We start from the raw sequence: 24077 nt of genomic DNA on the forward strand, positions 1-24077 counted from the left end.
TGGGCAGGGATCTGTGACCCTGCACTTCTGTCCTTGGGGTTGGAGGAGCAGAAGGCAGGAGTTGGTCCCACTGAGTGACTCTTTGTTTGGAACAGTGAATGGCACTACTGGAGAAGGCCTGTCCCTGAGTGTCTCTGAACGCCGCCAGGTCGCAGAGGAGTGGGTGACACAAGGGAGGAACAAGTAAGTGGCTCCGTGGAGATAGAACATAGTATGCCAGCCAGACCTGTGCTGGCTGAGGCCCTCCCCAGAGACACTGCCTCCCCACTACCCATCAGAGATCAGAAGCCAGCTGGAGGTCAGCTGAGCAGGGGCCCAGGACATCCTGCACCTCAGCGAGGTGAGCCCTTCCTTTCTTGTGGAGACTGCATTCCTTTCTTGCCAGACTGCCTGGCAAAATACTGGAAAATGGCCTCTTGTCCTTGTCCTTGTAAGGCCAGTCCCCTCGGGACTACCTGTCCTTGGGTTGAAGGGTTAAGTAGATAAGAGGGTGGTGACTGACAGCTGGCTGCCCAGCTCTGGTGCTGAACAGTTCATGTCCCTTTCCGTCTCAGGGAGGGAGCCTCCTGCTGGTGAGGGCTGGGGATGCGGCTCAGTAGTGGAGAACTTACCTAGCAAGTGTGAGGCCCTGGGTTCAATCCCCAGCGCTGCAAAAAAGGGGAAAAAAAAAGAAAAAAAAAAAAAACTCATGAGGGCAGAACAGCCTGTCAGCCCTCCTTCCTCCACTTTGAAGTCTTACTATTCTTTTGAAATGCAAACCTGATCATGTCACTTCCCAGCAAGGCCCCAGGATTCAGCAAGCCACGGATCACCAGAGGATTCAGTGATGGAATTCACAACCAAGCTTTGCTAATCCTGCCCACAGAAGACCAGTCTCACTGTTGCTGTTCCCCCAGGGTCACGTGGAGCACCCCCAAAGATGAATATTGGGATCTCAGAGCAAACATCTCTTCTGGTCAAATTCTGAGGCTTAAATGATAAGAAACAGCTTTTTACAGTGAATTCATTGCTCGTTAGACTAATTCCTAGTTATGATCTTGGAAGAACCTCTTCATCTTTATCTCCAAACAAAAATACGTCAATATTTTGCCTATCATCTTCCTTATGACACTGTCAAATACAGGGCTATGCTTGATCAAAATAAGTCCTCAAGTATTGATTAATCAGTTATTAATTCTCAAAATTTCACTGCATGGCTAACCCTTAAATTTTATTCCCTGGACATTTTTTTAAATTCCTTAGACTCCTGTCTTTACTATTTTCCCAATTTTTATAGTATTTGAGAGCTCTGTTCACCACAGAGCTGCATCCATGGCCTTTTTTATTTTTTAATTTTGAGACAGGGTCTCACCAAGTTGCTGAGGCCACCTCAAACTTATGGTCCTCTTACCTCAGCCTCCCGAGTTTCTGGGTTACAGGCCTGCACCCCCACACCAGGTCCAGGGCTGTATTCTTAAGGCCTTACAGTGGTAACTGATGTCAATAGACACTTCCCCTTCCTCCCCCTTACTGTCACTTTTATCCTCTTAGTTCAGAGTTACTATTTCTGGATGTTGGCATATCACCCTGAATGGTTTTAACTACAGTATCTTTGCATGAGATTCCCCTTTCATTCTTGGGGAATGTTCTTTGGCAGAGAGGAAGCCGAGAGGTCAAAGCTATTGTCTAGTAAGGTGGCAGTTTGAAGTTGAGGCTTCCTTTGTGTGCCAAGGGAGGATGGGGGATTAGCTCCCTGTCTCTCAGCACTGAGATTGAGGTCAGCCTTCCCTTTTCCTTTGGGAGGATGGTTCTTTTTCCCTGTAGTTGGCCTCATTTTTTCCACTTTTAATACCAATCAAAAGTCTCTCTTTTGTTCTTTTCCCCTTTAAAACCAATAGAAAATGTTTTAAAGGGGAAATGAAACATTTCTTGGCCTCCTCAGCACTTGGTTCAGTAAAGTCATAGAAACTCTCTGAACAGAGCTCGTTAGTCTATAGCTAAGTGCTATTAAGTGCCTCTTGTCAGATAGAGATACAGTAAAATTATCCCACCAACTTGGAGTCTCAGTCTTAAAATTAATTAATTTTTTTCTTTATTTATTGTTTTATGTGGTCCTGAACCCAGGCTTTGCACATGCTAGGCAAGTATTCTACCTCTGAGGTATGCCCCTAGCCCCCTAGTCTGGAACTTTTTAATTCTGTTTTTCTTATCTATAAAGTGAGCCTACACACCAACCTTTTCTACTTGTGGTTTGTTGAAAGGATCAAGTGTAGGGGAACAGGGGCTGAGAATATAGCTCAGTTGGTAGAGTGCATGCCTCATAGGCACAAAGCCCTGGGTTCAGTCCCCAGCATTGAAAAAAAAACAAGTATAGAGGAACAACTTTAAAATCTATTGTTGCTTTGTGTGTTAGTCAGCTTTCTGTCACTATGACCAAATACCTGAGAAATATCAACTTAAGGGACAAAAGATCTATTTTGGCTCAGAGTTTTAGCAATTTCAGTCCATTGTCATCTGGCTTCATTGCTTCTGGGCCCATGGTGATATAGGACATTTTGGCCAGAAGCATACAGTGGAGCAAATCCGCTCACCTCATCACAGGCAGGAGGCCTTGAGAAATCAAGGGGCCAGGGACAAGGTATGTGACCTGCTTCCTGTAGGAGACCCCACCTCCTACAGATTCCACCACATCCCAGTGGTCCCATAGTTTACCTCTACCAGGCATCCCAAGGAACCCATCAGTAGACTAATCCATTGATGAGCTCAGAGCCCTCATGACCCAATCACTTCCCAACAGCCTCACCTCTGAACATTGCTGCATTGGGCACCAAGCCTCTATCATGTGAGACTTTGGGGACATTCCAGATCTAAACTATAACACCTTGAAGAAGCTATTAGAAGCTGTTAGGCTTTTGGTAGACTAAGCTCTGGGGTGTCTGGGATGCTGATCACGAGTTCTTTGTGCCTGCCTAGCAGAGCCTGTATTGTTTACCACAGGCCCTTTTCTGGATGTTTCTATTCTGTCCTTGCTGTGAAGCTCTTGACTAGGAAAGCATTCTGTTTCCAGGTGTCTTGAGTGAAGTGTGAGTTAGTTTAGATGGCCTTTCTATCCTGAGAGAACTGCTTTGCTATCGTTGGTCTTGATGTACAAAAATTCTCTTTTTAATTACACTTAATAGGTAGCTTAAAACTGCCAGTATACAGAAAACTTAAACATTGCCAGGTGCTTCGGATTAGATAGAATCAATAGCAGTATCTAATGAGCTTTCATAAAATGGGAAGAAAGGGACAATTTAAAATAACTTTAATAGTGGCCAGCTTATTTACTGAGGACAAAAAGAGATACATTCTTGCCTCGTTTTTATAAATACCAAGTTAAAAGCTCTGTAACCTTTTAGTGCTTACACTTTGTAATGCAGTTGATACTTTCTAATTTTATTATGATTTTTGTATTAAATATTTTTTATTTAAAAAAAGATCATCATAATGGCTCTAGAGGCTGACTGAGGCAGGAGAATCACGAGTTCAAAGCCAGTCTCAGCAACTTAGCAAGGACCTAAGCAATTTAGCAAGACCGTAACTCAAAAATATATATTAAAAAAAAGGAGGATGTGGCTCAGTGATTAAGCGCTAGATCACTGTAGAATTTTAATAGTCTTGCTATTGAGACTAGTAAAGCCATTAACTAACTGCTAAAACTAGCACAAACCAGATTGGTGGAACCCTCTGTGTTCTTCTAAACTTCAAATAACTCATCAATGTTTTCTTCCTTGCAGGCTGGATCAGGTGGTGATTCACGTGGGGGCACTGAGTTTGAAGGAGTCCCAAGAACTGGTATGTATGCTGTTCCACTTTGGAGAGACCACTCAAGGGACCTCCATTTTTATGATGAAATTACTTGCAGTACTATATGTGGTATATGGTACGTAGTGGCTGCTGTGCTGGAAGAGATAGATGTGGCACCTTAGGAAGCCACCATTGAGAAGCAGGCTCTGTGTAGTATAAAGTGACCATACACAGCTCTCTTACAATATGGAGGGTTTAGGAACTCTACTTGAGATAGATTAAAAATATCACAAAGGCCCAGTAAGAGAAATTTGATGAAGCATTAGAAGCTTAGTGCAATGTATCTTTTGTGGTATGTATAATCTTTTTCTTTTAACTTTCTCAACTGTACTCTCAATTTGTAATATAAATATTAAACTGTGACTGCCATGCCATTAGATGGGAAAGATAATATGATACAGTAGGCTGACCAGTAGAGATTACATACCCAAATTTCTCTGTTAACAGTTATAATAAACTACTCATGTCTCCTCAGCAAGGGGTTTTGTACTGAAAAAATCCAAATATTTGTAAGATTAAATACCCAGCTTACCTCTACTTTGCATCCTAGGATTTTCCTAGCAATGACATTTTCATTATATTCAATCATTTTTTCCACTCTCTACTGGTGCATTAGTTGGCAAATTTGAAGAATTTGTTGCTGAACTCTAATATCTAAGCTGTAGGTGTCCGTGATAAATCACTGATGGTCACTAGTATGATCTCTCGTTACAAAGGCCCAGCATGCAGCAGAAATTGGAGCTGATGGCATTGCTGTCATTGCACCTTTCTTTTTCAAACCGTGGAACAAGGGTAAGTAGATGGCTCTGAATGTGCGGTGCCTTTCGCTGTCTACTCCTTGCTTCCATTCAGAAAGACTGTGTTTAAACTCATGAAGGTCAAGTGCCACAGACTGGAGATGGGAGTGGTACAGTGATTCTCTGGAATGTTTTCTACCCCTAGATCCACAGCAGAGATTGTATTAAAGTACTTCAGTTGTTTCACCAAGTAATCTGATTGAGTTGTCTACTGAGCCTCAGTTGGTACGTGCCTATGTTTGGGTCAGGTGTCCACTTCTGCCTTAGACAGTAGCCTAGGGTGTCAGACCCAGGGTAATGTATGGGACTGTTTTTCTCAAGAGAGAAGCATTCTAGTGATGGGCATTTTGATTTTTACTAGAATTTGTCTTTTCAGTCTCTTAAGCATGGGTAACTTTGCACTAATATTTTGCTCCGTGTGTGTGTGTGTGTGTGTGTGTGTGAGAGAGTGTGCGCGCACGCGCGCACACACACTCATGCTCTGGGAATCAATCCCATGCTAGGTATGCACTCTGTTGCTGAGCTACACCTCCAGCCCCAATTTTTTAATAGTTGTTCACTATGTATAGGAAGAAAATAATCATCTTATTTGAGCCTTTCTTCAAAGAGGAAAATAAAACTTTGAATGGATTGAGGTGTTAAGATACTGCAGTAGCAATGTCAGAAAAGCTAAGAGTGATCAGGACTGCTCAGCTTCTGTGAAGGAAGGTTGTGTCCATCAGATGATTTTTTTTTTTCTTTTTTTTTTTTTGGCCAGGGAAAGCCACTATTTTCCATTTGTTCACGCCATGACTTTTCCTCCTGTACTTTCAGATGTCCTGATTAATTTTCTAAAAGAGGTGGCAGCGTCTGCCCCTGCATTGCCATTCTATTACTATCACATTCCTGCCTTGACGGGGGTAAAGAGTAAGTACTGGTTCTCTTGACGCTTCCTCCAACCCTTACCCCAAGAAAGCCCCACTCCATCCCACGCTACCCATAAGCACCATTGATGAGGCTAGCTCCAGTTACTCCAAAGTGAGTCCCTCTAATACCCAGCCCTTTGCCATCATTCACACCACCTCATGGTGCCAGTTCTTAGGCATGAAAGAGGGACTGACCTCTCAGCCCTTTACAGCAAACACCTCTTTCTTCTCATATGAGAAGATCCAAGACCAAAAGCCCCACAAGGGCAGGACTGCGTCTACCTTCTACCTCCTGCACTCTCAGTGCCTCCCCAGAGCCAAGGTACTGTATTCTATTCTGAATTTTCTTCTAGTTTTCTTTCATTTCTACTGTTCTTCTCCAGGGAGAAGACTTTTACAATTAGATGAAATTTATTAGGAGATTGGTTTTTAAAAGCCCCTCCTTTTCCAAGTTCCACAAAAGAAAAATGGAAGGCTATGCATTATAAACATTCAGAGGAAATAAACAGTTTTTCCCATACTTTCCTCTCACACTCATCACATACTACCAAACATGTCACCTCTGGTCACCAACATGGAATGGGATGGGGTCACGGATTTCTCCCTACCAACAGCAGGTTCTCCACTGGAGACTAACTGGGTATCTAGTAGTTTAATTATATTCTGTCACTGTCTGCCTCATGTTAGCATCAGATCCCACGGGCTCAGTCCCATAACTGTCCCCACTTCATATGCCAGCTCAGGCTCAGGTCCCAGCTTGTGACCTGTGATTCTGATCAACTGGTAATAAGTTGGGGTTCCCACAACTCCCTCCTCATGTGTGATTAATTTGCTAGTGCAACTCATAGAACTCGGGGAAACTCTTTACCTATTCTTATCTACTTACTACAAAGGGACTTACAAAGGATACAGATGAAGAGATGCATAGGATAAGGCATGTGGGAAGGGTAGGCAAAAGTTCATGTCCTCTCTGGGAGTGCCATCCACCAGGAACCTCCACACGTTCTGCTATTCAGAAGCTGTCTAAACCTTGTCCTTTGGCTTTATTAGGTAGACATGCTTGATTACGTTATTGACCATTGGTGTTCAGTTCAACCTTCCACCCCATCCCCTACCCAGAGGTTAAGGATGAAAGTCCCAACCCTGTAATCACATGGTCGTCAACCAACATGCATCCAGAGTCTAAGAACCCATCAGGAGTCAACTGCTTAAAACACAAATGCTCCTATCAGCCAGAAAATTCTAAGGGATGTAAAAATGGTCAGATGCACCTATCACTCAGGAAATTCCAAACATCTTATCAGCTACATGTAAGAAACCAAGGTCAAAAACCAAATATAAGAACAATAGCTCCTCCTAACACCTCTGTCTACAAAGGTTTCAGGAGCTCTGTTGCAGGAATTGGGAGCAGAAACCAAATATGTATTGACAATGTCACAAATATCCATCGACTGCCCTCAAGGAATGGAAAGCTAAATATTATAATTTGAAAGGTACCTAGGAGCTACTAGACAGAGGCAAGCCTTTATGCCATCTACAGCCAGTCCAGCTGACAGCAGCCAGTGGCAGCTCAGGGCTGATGTAGATCTCTAGGAAATGTTTGATATTTTCTGAGGCTGTGTAGACTAAGGAGGTATTTATTGTTTTGAGCAGTTCGTGCAGAGGAATTGTTGGATGGGATTCAGGATAAGATCCCCACCTTCCAAGGGCTGAAATTCAGTGACACAGATCTCTTAGACTTCGGCCAGTGTGTTGATCAGAATCACCAACGACAGTTTTCTTTGCTCTTTGGGGTGGATGAGGTAAGTCACCCCTGACACAGCAAGTCGGTTTCCCTCCAGTTCAGGTAATGATTGCTATACTCGAGTTTCTCTTCTCTTTTTCCTAAAAGTGAATTCTCTTTGTCTATTTCTCATTAGCAACTGTTGAGTGGTCTGGTGATGGGAGCAACTGGAGCAGTGGGCAGGTAAGCATGACTCATTTGTCTCAGCCCATTATACATTTAAAGTCCCACAGGAAGGCACTCATCACTGGAGTAGTTTTATTTCTTTCATACACATCCTTTCTAATAGAAGTTACCTTTTGTTCCCATGTTTGTTCAGGGAAAGGGAATTAAGTAGGGCTCAGCAGTTGGTTAGAAACGAGGTCATCCTTACATAGAAGCTTCCATTGCAGTTAGAGGTGAGACACATGAGCTCGTGGGTTCAGCCCTTAGTGCTGCAGACCCTGATGATCAGTGTCTCAAGGATGTACTTACATTGTCTGTGTCAGAAACTTAATTATAAATAACAGAAACCCACTCAAACTACCTTAGATTTAAAAAAAAAAAAAAAAAAAAGGAAAGTTACTATAAAATAATGATAGATTACATAAAACCATGAGGAGGAACAACCAGACCCTAGAGAGGAACCAGGAACTGCAGAGTTGTCAACAGCCAAGGCAAGTCATCCTGCATCTGGGTTCTTCCCAAGACCCTCACTCTGCCTCCTTTCCACCTCTTTATTTCTCTTCTCATTCTCTCTCCAGGTGGGCTTTCTTTCTTTTTTTTTTTTTTTTTTTTTAAGAGAGAGAATTTTTTTTTAATATTTATTTATTTTTTAGTTCTCGGCAGACACAACATCTTTGTTTGTATGTGGTGCTGAGGATCGAACCCGGGCCGCACGCATGCCAGGCGAGCGCGCTACCGCTTGAGCCAAATCCCCAGCCCTGGGATTTGGTCTCTTTAAGGGTCACAAAAATCCTTCTCTTGAGGGTAATTCTTGCTCTTATGTGCACTTTGGGGCCTGCATTTCTTCTGCAGATAACAGGGAATTTTTTTGCTAAGGAATGTAACATATCCTGTGGACTTACACCAGGCAGGGCTGCAGGCAAATGCTTTTTGAAAGTGAAAACCTGGGGGCTGGAGCTGGGGCTCAGCGGTAGCACACTTGCCTGGCACATGTGAGGCACTGGGTTCGATTCTCAGCACCGCATATAAGTAACTTAAAAAATAATAACAAAGGTCTATCAACAACTAAAAAATAATTTTAAAAAAACCTGTGGGGCTCAGCACTGTGGGCCCATTTTGTAGATTGATTCCCTTACCCTCCTGTTCCTACCACTTCCGCAGCAACTAGGCAGTCCTTTTTTGAGCAAAATAGAAACCAGAATTACCTTCCAGAGCTCTGAGAGGACTAAATCTGATTTGTGTGAAGCCCCTGGAATATGATAGGCATTTAACAAATGGTCCTTCACTTTATATCCTCTACCCTCTGGAATCCTGTCTCCAAATTAACATAATGTAAGTGGGAGAGGAATTTAGATACTTTATTGGGATTTGCCTGTCTTACTGTGGCACTCCACACACCCAGCTCTCAGCAGATGGCTTTTAGGACTCTTCCCAGGTGCTACATTTTGTCCACCGTTTCCTAGCATTTCCCCCTGCATGTGCCCTTAGGGCAGGCAGGTGTTAGCCTTAATCATTTCCAACCAAGTACACCTCCAGCTTTTACATTCTGTTGTTCTGTTTTTCCTGATTTCAACCTTTCTCTGTTTTTTCTTTGTCCCTTTTGGTGTTCTCTGCCTTCTCTGAGGACACTGCTTTATGTTGCTAGAGGGCTCAGAACTAAAGACAACCTGGTCCCCTATAGATTAGGACCTAAAATAGACTTATGGGCAGTCTGGGTTTTTTTGTTTTGTTTTTGTATTGTTTTCCCCCTTTTTAAACAGCAGTGGTGAAGATCTGTACCTTTCCAGTTGAGTTATTGACCCTGCAGTATTTGCTGTTGTCTTGCCAGCACCTATAACTACCTAGGAAAAAAGACAAACCAGATGCTGGAGGCTTTTGAGAGGAAGGACTTCTCTTCAGCTCTGAACTATCAGGTAAACCATTTATTGATTGATTTTATTGGTTCATATTAATTATACAGAAGAGTTAGTTCCAGACTTTTTCTTTGCTTCATATAAACTCACAGCCTTTCCTACACGAGGGTCTTTTATCTTCTCCCTCATCAGCATTCCTGGCACACCTGCCCCCATCGAAACCACCTCACTCCCTTTTGCTTCACTTGTTTCAAACAGAACCTGTCCCCATTGTCCCTGTCTGATCAAGGCAGGCTTCACAGGGAATGACTCTTCTCTTCCTTTTGGAAAGGATCTTATTTTTACTCTATCTTCAAAGTAGTTTTGTGATTATAAAAAAAATGGTCATAGATTTCTGGGGAAATGGACCACATGCAGCCCCCTTCAGGACTCATTTGAGTCATCAGAGAATAGGAGGAAGCTATGAAGCTGGGAACCTAAAACTGGGAAGGCTTAAACCAAAGGCGGGCAGGTCAGCACCTTGGAAATGTGCCCAGATAGAAAACAGCCACCAGGCAGGAAACCTCATGGGGAGCCACAGGGAGACACTTTGAAACAGGAAGAGAAAGCAGCTGTGTGATGTGTTACAGAGAAAGCCCTGGAGACAATAATGGCGGCTGTGAATGCTGCACAGAGGACAGCCCAGCTGTCCAGGGAAAGAAGAGCATCACTGAAGGGCAGAACCCATGGAGACATAAGTGGAGAGTGGGTGCACTGTTGGTAAACGGGATGAAGAGGAAAGCAGCAGGGGCTGGGGATGTGGCTCAAGTGGTAGCGCGCTCGCCTGGCATGCGTGCGGCCCGGGTTCGATCCTCAGCACCACATACAAACAAAGATGTTGTGTCCGCCGATAACTAAAAAATAAATATTAAAAAATTCTCTCTCTCTCAGAGGAAGAAACAGGGTGGGGCCTGGAGACATGGGGTTTTCAGCATAGCATTCAGTGCTGAGAGGAGCAGCCAGAGAAAATAAGTGACAGTGAAGGAGAATAAGCAAAGGCAGAACAAGTGGATTCTCCTCATAAAGCTCAGTTGAGGGATCTGTTTGAAAGGACAGGCCACCATCAGGGTAATTAGAGATTACTTAGCTAAAGTACAAATATTCTAGCAGCTAGGGTAATCTGCAGCTCCAACCTGAGGAGAACAAGAGCAATCAGTACCAAGGAGTGCTTGATTCTTCTCCACCCTTAGGCCTCCAAATTGGGCCAGCATAAATCTACTTCCTTCTTACAGTTTAAATAGTTTAATATTTACCTATGATCCAGACTAGGTGAAGCTAACAGCAGAAACTACGTAGGACACAAGAAGCTGTGTCATCTAACTAATCATGCCACGACTTTGGTTTAAAATAGGGTTCAAAATCTGCCATCTCTTTGTTTTCTTTTTCTTTTTTTTCTTTAGTTCCATAGAAGTTATTTATGAAAATTCCAGCCTGTTCTGAGCCAAATGAAAGGGAAACCATAAATGGAGCAAACTGTGAGGCAGCTGTGTAACTGACCCTGCACTCAAGCTTCTCTTGTGGCTGACTCAGTTTCTATCTTTTTGTCCCTTTAGTCCCTAATCAAATAAATCATCCCATTCAAAGCAGTGTTAGGGCAAGGTACAGTGGCTCACACCTGTAATCCCAGGGGCTCAGGAGGCTGAGTCAGGAGGATCAGTAGTTCAAAGCCAGCCTCGACAACTTAACAAGGCCTTAAGCAACTCAGGGAGACCCTATCTCTAAATAAAGTATATTTAAAAAGAGGACTGGGGGTGTTGGGGCTGTACCTCAGTGGTAGTGTAATTATCTGGCATGTGTGAGGCACTGGGTTCGATTCTCAGCACCACATTTAAAAAAAAAAAAAAAAGGTCTACCAACTAAAAAATAAAACTAAAAAATTTTTTTTAAAGTGGGGTGGCTGGGGATGTGGCTCAGCACCCCTGGAGTCAATACCCTGTACAAAAAGAAAGAAAAAGCAGTGTTAGTAGGAATTCAGTTTAGCACATTCTCTGCTTCTTACTGAAGGCAAGTGTGATGGGGTAAATTTACTCATTTACTCATATGCCAGGGACTGAGCTAGCATTTCGATGATTTATGCCAGATGCAGAATTTCAATAAGGCTGGTTATAGCCCTCCAAGAGCTTACACTTAATATACCCAATTTAAGCAATGGAATTATGTGCAGCCCTTTCAGAGAATGAGATATAGGCGGACATGGTGATCTGTAATCCCAGCTACATGGAAGGCTAAGGCAGGAGGTTTGAAAGTTTGAGGCTAACTTCAGCAATTTAGTGAGACCCTGTAGCACATTTAAAAATCGAAAGGACTGCTGGGGATGTAATTCAATGGTAGAGCATTTGCCAAGCATGCATGAGGCCCTGGGTTTAGTCCCCAAGAACTGCTAAAAAAAAAGGAAAAGGAAAACCCTCTGATTCTCAAGAAAACTTATTATCCATTAATCAGAAGAATTGGATTATCACTCTCCTTATCAATATCAATACTTTTTTTTTTTTTTGGTGAGGGGAGGGGACTACTTCCCTAGCTCTTTTTATTTTTTATTTTGAGACAGGGTCTCACTAAATTGCCAGAGCTGGCCTTGAACTTGTGATCCTCCTGTCTCGGCCTCCCAAGCCACTGGGATAACAGGTGTGTGCCACCGTGCCCAGCTTAATCTATTTTAGAATACAGTACTTCTAGCGGTTGAATAACTAGAAGTTAATTCTCATAAAACCATAGTAGTGGTCCACTTTATGCTTTGAAGACAGTCCTTGCTTCCCTGCCACTGTGACTTATTTTTAAAAGGATATGATTCTTTCTCTTCCTCTCTCCCTCCTTCTCCCTAATCTCTCCCTCTCCCTAATCCCAGGAGAACAGGATTACCTTTCTTCCAGAGTTGTCTGTCCTTGAACATACAACCACCACAGGAAAAAAAGTAATTCAGACTTTGGGGATGGCACAGAAGATCTCAGAAATTATGTCTCCCAAATTAACAAGTGAATTACAACTGCAACAGAGAACTTGCAGAATGCAGCCTTTGAATCACCACTTTAAAAACCCCCTGTTCCCCTGGATGGGCAGAATCATAACCTCTGGGACAGTAATCTCCTGTGCTTCCCCTTTGTTAGCAAAGCAATAAAACTCTTTTCCTTTTTCTCAAAACTGGGTCCTTGTTATTGGATTGGCATCAGCTGCAAGGACTGAGCTTTCTGTAACAAGACAGCCTTGTCCAAGCACCTCTTGGTTCTCTTGAAGGTACTCGGAGGTATGTGTACCACAACTTAAAAAACACTACACTAGCTGCTAAATTTTCCTCATAAACTGATGGATAAGGGATGTATTCCCATCTTACCACCTGTAACATTCTACAGTTTTCACTTTTTTCTGCATGGGCCTATTCTATAAATTTGTATGCATGAAAAGATCCTACCTTATCCTGGGTGGATCTCAACTGTCTGTCTCTGTTTCTTCCAACTATGATAGGCCTTCAGAAAACTTAGATGTGCACACTTTTTAAAATTTCTATAATTTGCTAAATTCCTTCAGTTGATTTTGGAAGGAAATGAAAGAGAATACAAAAAGAAAAAGAAATGGAGACACACCTCAACTGACCAGGGATGCTTTATTAAGCAACAGAGGGGCACATTTTCAAGGGGAAAATGGCAACTGGCTACAAGGATCTGAGTTTTATAGGGTTTAGCAGGGCCACATCGTGGGAGCAGTTTGTCAGATACTTTTAGCAGGCTTACTTTTAGCAGGCTGGGGAACTTGACAGATGAGGGAAATTGTCCTCAGTTTCCCTTTTTCCCTGAGGGGTTGTAAGTTTCCACCTCCTTCAGCTTTCACAGTTCACTAATGTTGATTATAGATTTGTTTATTCCCTTCTAGTTTTGCATCCAGAGATTTATCAACTTTGTGGTCAAGCTAGGTAAGTGCCACATCTGTTTCCTGCCTTGTCTGTTGTTGGCGAGTGTTAAAGGGAACAGACTCTCCTCACTTTCTCTGAGGGTTCAACAAGAGCACTGTTGACTGCTCTGTCACAAGCTGGGTTCTGTTTTTAATACTACCCTCCAGGGCCAACCATATAAAACAGTTCAGTAACCCTGATTGGGAGGTCTTTGATAGTCTTCTACAAATCTTTCTCCTCCAGTTTAGCATGTTGCTCCCCACACCATATGCGCTGCACTTTCTCTACCTTCTCTCCCAACAGTCAACATTTGCCTCTGCTCATTAAAATTCTGCTCCTGAACTGTGGCTGACTTCAGCCTAAGTACTTGGGGAAGGCCGTCTGAATACAGATTTTACTAAATTGTGAATGACAGCTCTCCCAAGAGCATTTGAAATTTAAAAAGAGTTTATTAAAACAGATAAGCCTGGGCTGGGGATATAGCTCAATTGGTAGGGTGCTTGCCTTGAATGCACAAAGCCCTGGGTTCCATCCCCAGCACCAAAAAAAAAGAAGAAAAAGAAAACCCCCAAACACAGGTAAGCTTAAATGGATGAAGGTTTGGATAATATGACAAAATAAAATTGGGGGGAGAGGGGATACAGTGAATCTGAGCAGAGGAAGCTCTCCAGAGTGTCTTAAATGATGTCCCACAACAAATGATAAATGCTACCATTCACTCATTCTCTGCGAGAGACTGGCCCTTGGGCCAAATGAACCTGGGTCAAGTCCAGGAAGAGTTTCTGGTGTTTTCTTGGCAGACCTCCCATTTCCCAGTGCAGAGCCTTTCTGCCTCACCCTGGAAACTTCCCTCTCCCCAGGCACCTATTATGTATCCAGCCCCTCCTTCCCAAAGGTTCTCAACTAGCTCTCTTAATCCTTCCAAGACAATGTTTCCATTTGCATTTGTACTGTCATGACTTTTGTCATATTTGAGTGCTGCCCATGCTATTAATTACCTATTTTAATTCCCTTGTCCTGGACAATACTTTTCACAAAATTGTGGATTGACATAATAGTTATATGTTCCTATAAAGTACATTAAAATTGATACTGAAAGGTTAAAAAATAACTAGAAGTTTACCTGTATGCCACATAAGATCATCTTACTTACCATCTATGTTACTGCAACAGTTTTGTAAAACGTGAATCTAAGATATTAACAGAAAGGATTTACTTGTTTGTCTGAATCTTTGCATTTTAAAGGTGGAGGAGCTCTTGAAAATAGTTTTCATGACCTAAAAAACATATCTTTAAAAAGCTCCCCAAGCACAGTGGCCCATGAGGCAGGAGGATCCCAACTTCAAAGTCAGCCTCAGCAAAAGTGAGGGGCTAAGCAACTTGGTGAGACCCTGTCTCTAAATAAAATACAAAATAGGGCTGGGGATGTGGCTCAGTGGTCAAGTGTCCCTGAGTTCGATCCCTGTTATTTACTTACTTACATACATACATACATACATACATACATAAAATAAAAATAATAAAACGATCTTTTCAGACTTCATGGGAGTTGAGGTTTTCATGACTTGGTCAAAGGAAGACTTATTAAAGAAACTTGTCTTAACATGAAGACAGCTCCTTGCTCTACCTACTCATAGTAAGTCTGGAAGTCCATTTTGCATCTGCCAAAGTTTATTCCATATGTTTAATCCTGCTAAGTAATTTCCTTCCCAATGCTCAGTTGTTATTTTAACTAAGTTCACTTAATAAAAGGAAGTTACTTCTTATAGCTTGAAACCATAACAATAGGCAGCTAAGAAAACAAGTGATATTTTAGAAGACAGGGATTAGGGATTATGACACAAGATTATTGTGTTTTTGCATACTAACAGGGCACCCACTTCACCTGCTTCTTCAGCCTGAAGGCTTTGTCTTTCCTCAGTTCTGAAAAAGTCCCTATTATCAGCTGTGAATATTGTCTTGACTGCATTCACTGAAGACTGTCATTCTGAAAATGTATTAGATGGATTTTGGGTCTTCTCAAATCTGTGCTTTAATTTAAAAAAATATTTAACATGTCTTTCTGTGCTATATTCTGAATTTCCTTAGACTTGCCTTCTTAAAAAAATCACCAATTTTTTTCCTTAGCTATGTTTTCTACTGTTTAATTTCCCTGAACAAACAGTATGCATTTTATTTCCAGTATTTTCTTTTTGGCATTTTTTCAAGTACACCTGGCTTTGTTTGTTTTTGTGCTACTGGGAATTGAACCCAGGGCCACACAGATGCTTGGCAAGCACCCTACCACTGAGCTACATACCACTGAGCTGAGCTACATACCACTGAGCTGAGCTACTTGAGAGGTTGAGGCAGAAGGATTGCAAGTTTGAGGACAATCTCAACAACTTAGTGAGAACCTATCTCAAAATAAAAAATAAAAAGAGCTGGGTATCTCAGTTAAATCTGCTATACCACACACACACAAAAAAAAATCACACCAGTATATACCTTAAGTCAGATTATCCTCAAGGGCTATTTGGTTTCAGATCTTTCTTATCCTTATGATTGTATTCCTGATAGCTTTGGATCCTCCTCCTTTGCTTGCAAAGGTTGACTTTGAGCCTTACTTTGTTTTATAGTTTGTTAACATTTTCTAGTATTCCTGTGTGTGTGCAACAGGAAAAGTCCTTTCTTTGTCTACCCAGTCAAGGTGACAGTATTGACAAGAAATGTGCCTTTTACTTGCATCTTATCCTACTGTAGAAGTCATTGTTGGCATAAGATCTCTTCTTTGGGATGTTTTTGTGGATGTGGACAGTGCCAGATATGTTTCCTCATTTATTTTTCTTGTCTAGGTTTTGGAGTATCTCAGACCAAAGCCATCATGACTCTGGTCTCTGGAATTCCAATGGGCCCACCCCGACTTCCACTGCAGAAAGCCACCAGGGAGTTTACTGATAATGCTGAAGCTAAACTGAAGAGCCTGGATTTCCTCTCTTTCACTGGTGTAAAAGACGGAAACTTGGAAGCCTGTAGCTAGTGCCTCTCTATCTAATCAGGATGTGTATTTTGAGACGTCATCCATCTTGAATAGTACATTCTTTTCTCAGGGACTTTTTAGATGAAGTTGAACTAAACTTTCTTGTAGCAAATGAAATCTCACATCAATCAGCAAATAAATATCTACTGTGAGAGTTGGGTGCATCAGGATGCACCCTCAATCCCAGCAATTTAGGGACGTGTGCCAGCCTCACAACTTGGTGAGACCTTGTCTCAAAATAAAATAAAAAGGGCTGTGGAGATAGTATAGTTATAGAGTGCCCCTGAGCACAATTCCCAGTACTCCCTACAACACAAAGAAAAAAAAAAAAAGAGATCATGGACCCTAAGTCATTTATATCACCGTTTTGGGTTTTTTTTTTTTTTTTGGTAGAGAAATCACTGTTTATATGGATGAAATGGAATCAAGGGAAATTTGTAATTGATTAATTTCATCTGCTCTTGGGAATTCCCATTAATTTCTGGTTCTCAATTCTATTTTAAAAATCTTCTAATTTTAAACCACTATAATGTACTTTCATTTTAATAAATATTCATTTGGAATCTAGGAAAACTCTCAGCTATTGCATTTAAAACAAAATTACAACATGACTCAACTATAAATATTAATAAACCAACTGGCTCACTTGGCTGCTTAGTCTAACTCTAAAAGCACTGTTTTCAGGTTAATTTTGATGTCATAGTTTTCTTCCAAAGCTTTGAGTCAGGAGAAGATTCACTCCAGTTCTTATTAACTGGAGAGCCCTTTAGGATGGTGCTGTGATATGGATGTAGTGTATCCCCCAAGGGTTCCTGTGGGGGAAACTTGGTCCCCAGGGTGGTGATGTGGGAGGGAATAGAACCTTTAAGAGGAGGGAGCTAGCAGGAGGTGTGGAAATCACTCTGGCTGCCTTGGAAGGGAATGCTGGTCTCCTGGGGTGAGTTCTTTCCAGAGTGAGTTGTTACAAAAGTTTAAGACTGAACTCTGAATGGCCAGTTGGCTTCCTCTCTGGCGATGTGATCTTTCCCTCTCAGGTGCACTTCTGCCACCATGATGCCATCTGCTGTGAGGCCAGAGCTGGGCAGAGCTGATGCCATACCCTTGAACTCCAGAACTGTGAGCTAAATTAACCCTTTCAGCTGGGAACAGTAGTGTGTGCCTGTAATCCTAGTGACTTGGGAGACTGAGGCAGAAGGATCACAAATTCAAGGCCAATTGCAGCAACTTAGAGAGCCAGTCTCTTAAAAACAAGGGAAACTGGGGATGTAGCTCCAGTAGTAAAGTGCTCCTGAGTTCAACCCCCAGTATCAATAAACAAGTCATTTTTTTTTAAAAGTCATTCAGCCTCAAGTATTTTGTTATAGTGATAAAAAAACTGACCTCCAACGAAGGTGAAGTAAAGTGATCCACCCACAGGGTTGGAGTGAATAGGCACTTCAAAAGCATCTGTTGCTGCTCTTTGGTTCTAAATATTTACTGTGCTGATTCTCACCCTTTGTGTGCCTTGTCATCATGCTTCAAAAAGTGAAGAAAATCAAGGATTTTGTGCTCACAGCTGGGTAAAAGGATACCAGATCTACTAAGAAAAAGATAGCCAGGTGTGGTGTCACACACCTATAATCCCACTGACTTGGGAGACTGAGGCAGGAAGATGGCAAGTTTAAGGACAGCCTAAGTAACTTGGTGAGACTCTGTCTCAAAAAATATTGAAAAACAGGGCTGGGAGCCAGGCGCAGTGGCGAATGCCAATAATCCTAGCAGCTCAGGAGGCTGAGGCAGGAGGATTAAGAGTACAAAGCCAGCCTCAGCATAGCAAGGCACTAAAACAACTCAGTGAGACCCTATCTCTAAATAAAATACAAAACAGGGCTGGGGATATGGCTCAGTGGTTGATGCCAGCGTTCAATCCCCCATGCTAAAAAGAAAAAAAGGGGGAGGGATTGGAATGTGACTCAGTGCTTAAGTGCCCCTAGGCTATAATAGGTAAATTTCAAAGCCACAAGAGAGACAGTCAAAGCACCAAGTGAACCCTCTCAGGTTCAATCCCTGGAAACCCCTCCCCCAACTATTAAGTGAAAGAAAAATGTCAAAAAGTTTGAAGCAGGGGCTGGGATTATGGCTCAGTGGTAGAGTGCTCTCCTAGCACATGCGAGGCCCCTTGGGGGCACCACATAAAAATAAATATATTGTATCCAACTGCAACTAAAAAATAAATATTAAAAAAATAGACATTGTGTCATGTCCATCTACACCTTAAAAAAAAAGTAAATATTAAAAAAAAAAAAGTTTGGGCTGGGGATGTGGCTCAAGCGGTAGCGTGCTCGCCTGGCATGCGTGCGGCCCGGGTTCGATCCTCAGCACCACATACAAACAAAGATGTTGTGTCTGCTGGAAACTAAAATAAATAAATAAATATTTAAAAAATAAATAAAATTAAAAAAAAAGTTTGATGCAGCCAATATCTTTTACCTTGATCATCACAAAGAGAAGGCAGAGGAACTGAAGCAGTCGGCTCCCAGGTTTGGCAATGAAGGAGCTGAAATGAACCACACAGGCTGATTTGAATTACATTAAACTTGTTAAGAAATACAGACTATTTTACTGACAGTGGCAAATACTCACAGGCCTTTTTTCTCATACCAAAGGAAAGGCCTTCCCAAAAGATGAATCCACGTCTCTGCTTCTTGCTATCCAGAGATCTGACAGAGCTGAAAGTGTCAAAGCACCAAAGGACTTTTGCTCTGGGGCAACACAAGTTCCCCTGTGCCACCAAGAAGACACAGTGCCCTAAATTATTGTCATGGCAAGCCAGGTTCCCTTCCATGGTGAGTCCAGCAGTGCTATTTCTCTGCCTATCACACTTCCCAACAGTCACTTTTCTTTAGCAATAGATTTGGGTAGGACTTAATATCTCAGCAGCCCTGCCAGGGCGAGCCGGTGTTTTTTTTGGGGGGGCTGGGGTTATAGCTCAGCGGTAGAGCGCTTGCCTCATACTTGTGAGGTACTAGGTTCGATCCTCAGCACTGCATAAAAAATAAATAAACAAATAAAGATATTATGTCCATCTTTTAATATCTCACTTTGACTTTTCCATACATCTTTTTTTTTTTTTTTTTTTTTTTTTTTTGGTGGCGGTGCTGGTGAAGCCAGAATTAGGCAGATAGGTTAGGGTGTGATCCAGAGAACAGAGGAATTGAAATGTTAATTCCTTCAGAGCCCTTCCTCCACCCTGTGCAGATAACCTGCCACTGCTCCCACCTGTAACCAGTCCCAGGAATTGCCCCTTCCTACAGGGAGTCATAAAATTGTTAATTAATGTGTGCTGGGCTGCTCCATCTGGCCCTTTCCCCCATCCGTCTGTTTCTCACTTTTTGGCCATCCCACTGAGCATCTCCTGGGCCTAGTCATGTAAGCAGGAAGGAGAGAGATGGGGGAAGAGAGCCGGGAAATAAGGAAGCCTAGGACTTATTAAAAAAAGGCGGGGGCTGGGGATGTGGCTCAAGTGGTAGCGCGCTCACCTGGCATGCGTGCGGCCCAGGTTCGATCCTCAGCACCACATACAAACAAAGATGTTGTGTCCGCCGAAAACTAAAAAATAAATATTAAAAATTCTCTCTCTCCCTCCCTCTCTCACTCTATCTTTTAAAAAAAAATAAGTTTAAAAAAAGGCAGAACCCCTCACTTCTTGGGATACCAGGATACCAGCTAAGGCCCCCATCTCCCTCCTGGAAGAAGTCTTATGTTACCCCTTTTTAAATAAACCCTGTTTTATATGCTTGCCTCAGCGTGCTTCTCTAATGTTATATTTCAACATATGAGGGAGCAGAACTAGTGACTGGTAACCAGCAGTATCAGTGGTACTAGGGATGGAACCCAGGGGTGCTCTACCACTGAGCAGCATCCTCAGTCCTTTATTGTCAGACAGGGTTTCATTACATTCCCAAGGCTGGCCTCAAATTTATAGTCCTCTTGCCTCAGCCTCCCAAGTCACTGAGATCACAGGCATATGCCACTCTACTGGGCACACTTTAGCATTTAAGTTAAACAACCAAAAGAAAAAAAAAATTTTTTTCTGAAATTTTTTTTCACACAACTAGTAAATATAATGGAATAGAATCCATACACCCACACACCGCATAGGGAAATTGTATTCAGTAGGACTAGTTATCTTTATCTGCTTATCAGCTACCAGAGTATTCAAGTTCATGCCAGATGAACCACCTGAGGATACTGTCCATCCTGGTTGACCTCTGGTATATTTTCTACACAGCAGCTAGAATGCCTTCTATTTATTTATTTGGTATTGGGGATTGAACTCAAGGTACTCAACCCCTGAGCCACATCTCCTGCCCTATTTTTAATTTTATTTAGCTTAGCGCCTTGCCATTGCTAAGGCTGGCTTTGAACTGGAAATTCTTCTGTCTCAGTCTCCCAAGCTACAGGGATTACAGGCCTGTGCCACCGCACCCAGGTAGAATGCTCTTTATAAATGTGAATGTCCTACATTTGAGCCATTTGTGGGCTGAGGCCCTTCAAGCACAGAGGCATTTTTAAATGTTAACTTTTGGTGTGAGGGACCAGCTTTGTCACATTTGCATCTGTAAGCATGTGACTAATTATCTCTGAGACCCTGGAAATGGCTTCCCATAAGCAGGGAAGTGTGTCAGCTTCTCTTCTCGGAACCTACATTTCAAGTCCAGTGTGCCCCATCTTTTGAAAATTGGGGAAGGTGTTAAAATTGCCACATACTTTTTTCTTGGGGTCCTTGGACCATGGTGAAACCAAATGATTTACTGTTAGTGCTTGAGTGAATGGGCACCTCTAAAGCACATCAGTCAATGAGAGCAGTAAATAATACTTGCAGGAGTATTACCAAAAGCGTGGTCCTTGTCCCTAATGCCAATCTAATAACGGAGGACAGGGTTTTGAGAAAAAGGAAAAAGGAAGTTTATTGCTTTGCTAGCAAAGGAGAAGCACAGGGGGACTCCTGTCCCAGAGGCTATGATTCTGCCCATCATCAGGAAGAGGGGGCTTTTTTTTTTTAATATATATATATTTTTTTATTTCTCGGCGGACACAACATCTTTGTATGTGGTGCTGAGGATCGAACCGGGCAGCACGCATGCCAGGCAAGCGCGCTACCGCTTGAGCCACATCCCCAGCCCCAAGAGGGGGCTTTTAAAAGAGGTGATTCAAAGGCTAAAACCCACATGTTCTCTGTCAGATTTGCAACTCACTAGTCATTTCTGAGATCTTCTGTGCCATCCCAAAAGTCTGAATTACTTTGTTCCAGTGGTGGGTGTGTGTTTTCAAGGATAGATAATTCTGCCTGGAATGGAGCCTTAGAGTAGGGAGGAGGAGAAATTAGGGAAAGGGGAAGAGAAAGAAACATGTCCTTACAAAAAAGTTGCAGTGACAGGGGAGCAAGAGCTATGTTCAAAGCATAAAGTGGACCACTGTTAAATTAAAGTGTCCCTGGGCTCAATCTCCAGTGCCACAAAAAAGGGGAGAGAGCAAAATTTAACAGTGATTATTACAACAGTTAGATACAAATTATTCCAGTACTCCAAAGAAAAAAGATATCTAATTTAAGAAAAAAAAAAAACTTACAGATTTTATTTACACATTAAACAAGAATTTATTGAGAATTTAGTATTCCAGGCACTTCAGTGAGTGACCAAGAAGTGTCCCTGCCTTAACTTGTGCTTAATTCTTTCAAGAGACCTTGGTTTTTATAGTATTTGAATGACTACAAAACACCTATTGGACACCTAATATGTGCCAGGTACTGAATTAAATCCCTTTTGTATGCTATTTTTGCTAACCTGTCCTAATCTCGGATTTTTAGGCCATTTGGCTACATTTCTATCTGGCATAATCTTGCCAATTTTGAGGACAAGAATCCTGAAGCCAGAAGTCCCTCTTCAGGTGGGCTAGTTGAAACTGGTTGGATGCAAGATGGTTACCAGAATGGCCATGATGCAATCTCTAACTTCATTATAATCCTACCCACAAGCTAAGTAACACCCTTCCCCCAAGCACCATGAGAATTGAAAACTGCCATATGGATGACCAGAAATAACCACAAAAGGAGCAAAAATGAGGTGGTGCAGAAATTAGGGAAATATCCTCCCATTCCCAGAAAAAACATCAATATTCCTCACCATTATTTCTTTTACCCTACATCCATACTTCACAACACCCCAAGGGTGGGAAATTGGTTTGCAATTTTATCTTCTACTTCTCCTAGTCTTAACCAAGAATAAAGTCACTTTCACTACTCAATCGGTGCTTTGAAAATTTGTGTAGGGTTCCCTGCATGCTAAACAGTCACTCTATCACTGAAATACACCCCCAGGGAGGGAGACATCTACTTTAAACATCAATAACCCTGAACAGTTTATATATATAATTTTTTTTAACCGGTACAAGAGCCTCGGGAGTGCTCTACCACTGAGCCACACGCCTCCAGCCTCTTGATAATTTTAATCTGTGAAATAAACTGACAATAGGTTAACTCGAGTTTTGGGGGAGGGAACATAATAAATTTCTTTATGTGCAAAAACAGCTTAATAAATTGCAAACAGGGACTCAAAGGAGGGCATCACAGTTGAAATTTAGATAGCGCTGAACAAAGGGCTGGGGACCTGGGGCAGCCAGGAAGTGTGGAAGCCCACGGGGGTGGGGGAGCACAAGCTCCGTGGCGCCCTGTTACGCAGATGAGTCTCCCAGGCAACCGGATGGGTGGAGATCTGCGGCCCGGGGATCAGACCCCCGCCCCTTTCTCTGAAAAGGTCTTTGTTAGTCAGAAAGGGGTTTCAAAGGGGAGAGCCTGTTTACATCCGTTTACTTCACTAATGCAGATTTCCTTTATAGATGGAAGTTCTTTTACAAAAGGGCAGCCTTTCAGACTCAGTCTGGTCCGCAGTTTTTCAGAATAGCCATCTTGAAACGCGCCCAAGAAATATATTCCGGGGTGGCATATTTTGAGATACCACGGGCTGCTGTGATAGAAATTGTCAGACACAAGGGCATCACAACGCTTAGGCCCTCGATTCCCTACAAGGCTCAGGGGCCGGTAGCTCGTTCCCGGAAGTGGCCAACCCGGGGCCTAGGCCGCGCGCGCTGCGATCTCCGGCCGACCGCGGCCTCGAGGCGCGAAAGGGCTGCTGCCCCGCCCCCTCCCGCGGGGCGCCCTCGCGGCCGACCTCGCCTTTTGCGCATGCGTGCACGCGCTAACTCCGCCCACCGAGCTCCGCGGTCGGAGCCATTTCGCCGCTGCCTGGGTGCAAGAGGCCGCGTGCTTTCTAGCGGTCTCTGAAGGAGACCGGAGTCGCAGACGGTCTTAAGAGGGCTGTGCTCTCGGGCACCGGGAAGCGGAGGCTGGTAAGGAAGAGACTCTGGCGTCGGGCAGGGCGGCGGGCGGGTGGTGGGGCCGCGGCTCTGCTGCGGCTTTGTGTGGAGCGCGGGCGGCGGCGGTGGGGGAGGGGCGGCCGGCGCCCAGATCGCGAGTGTGCGCGTGCCCGCCGTGGCGCACTTGGTGTGCGCGGGCCTCGCGTGCCCCAGGCCCCCGCTTTCTCCCTGTCCCCCTCACTTTAGTCCCTTGCACGCCAGACCCGCTGCGTCTACCTCCGGGCCTGCCGGGGCGCGGTCGCGGCCGGGGGAAGGTGGGGGTGAAGCGCCTACGGTGGTTGTCGCGGGAGCGCCGCACGTGCGCAGGGCCCGTGGGGCCTTCTTTCATTCACGCGACCAATCGGCGCAGGCCCGGTGGGTTGGATACGGCCCCTACCCTTCCCTCAGGGTGGTGG

General features: G+C 43.3%; 2 protein-coding genes across 9 annotated transcripts in view; both read left to right on the forward strand.

The window, feature by feature from the left end:
- Npl (N-acetylneuraminate pyruvate lyase) overlaps positions 1-16918 on the forward strand; it is a 33450-nt gene extending 16532 nt beyond the window's left edge. For 3 of the 8 annotated variants that reach the window (XM_046419527.2, XM_046419526.2, XM_058571383.1), the window contains exons 4-11: positions 96-183; positions 3756-3813; positions 4542-4617; positions 5436-5528; positions 7181-7329; positions 7447-7493; positions 9304-9388; positions 12213-12497. In XM_046419527.2, the coding sequence (XP_046275483.1) occupies positions 96-183; positions 3756-3813; positions 4542-4617; positions 5436-5528; positions 7181-7329; positions 7447-7493; positions 9304-9388; positions 12213-12482 (866 nt within the window). In that variant the 3' untranslated portion in view covers positions 12483-12497. Of the gene's footprint in view, positions 1-95; positions 184-3755; positions 3814-4541; positions 4618-5435; positions 5529-7180; positions 7330-7446; positions 7494-9303; positions 9389-12212; positions 12498-12534; positions 12609-13211; positions 13272-14787; positions 14887-16084 lie in introns of those variants that run through there. The other 5 variants (XR_006846201.2, XM_046419529.2, XM_046419530.2 and 2 more) reach the window with 5 other exon arrangements.
- Positions 16919-23506: 6588 nt separating this feature from the next.
- Dhx9 (DExH-box helicase 9) overlaps positions 23507-24077 on the forward strand; it is a 42010-nt gene continuing 41439 nt past the window's right edge. Inside the window, exon 1 of the mRNA XM_046419522.2 lies at positions 23507-23655. The gene's annotated coding sequence lies outside the window, so the exon portion shown is untranslated. The remainder of the gene's footprint in view (positions 23656-24077) is intronic.

The sequence above is a fragment of the Marmota monax genome, unplaced genomic scaffold (assembly GCF_021218885.2).
Source record: "Marmota monax isolate L192 unplaced genomic scaffold, Marmota_monax_Labrador192_F-V1.1 WCK01_AAM20220418_F8-fsc00209, whole genome shotgun sequence".
NCBI lineage: Eukaryota > Metazoa > Chordata > Mammalia > Rodentia > Sciuridae > Marmota > Marmota monax.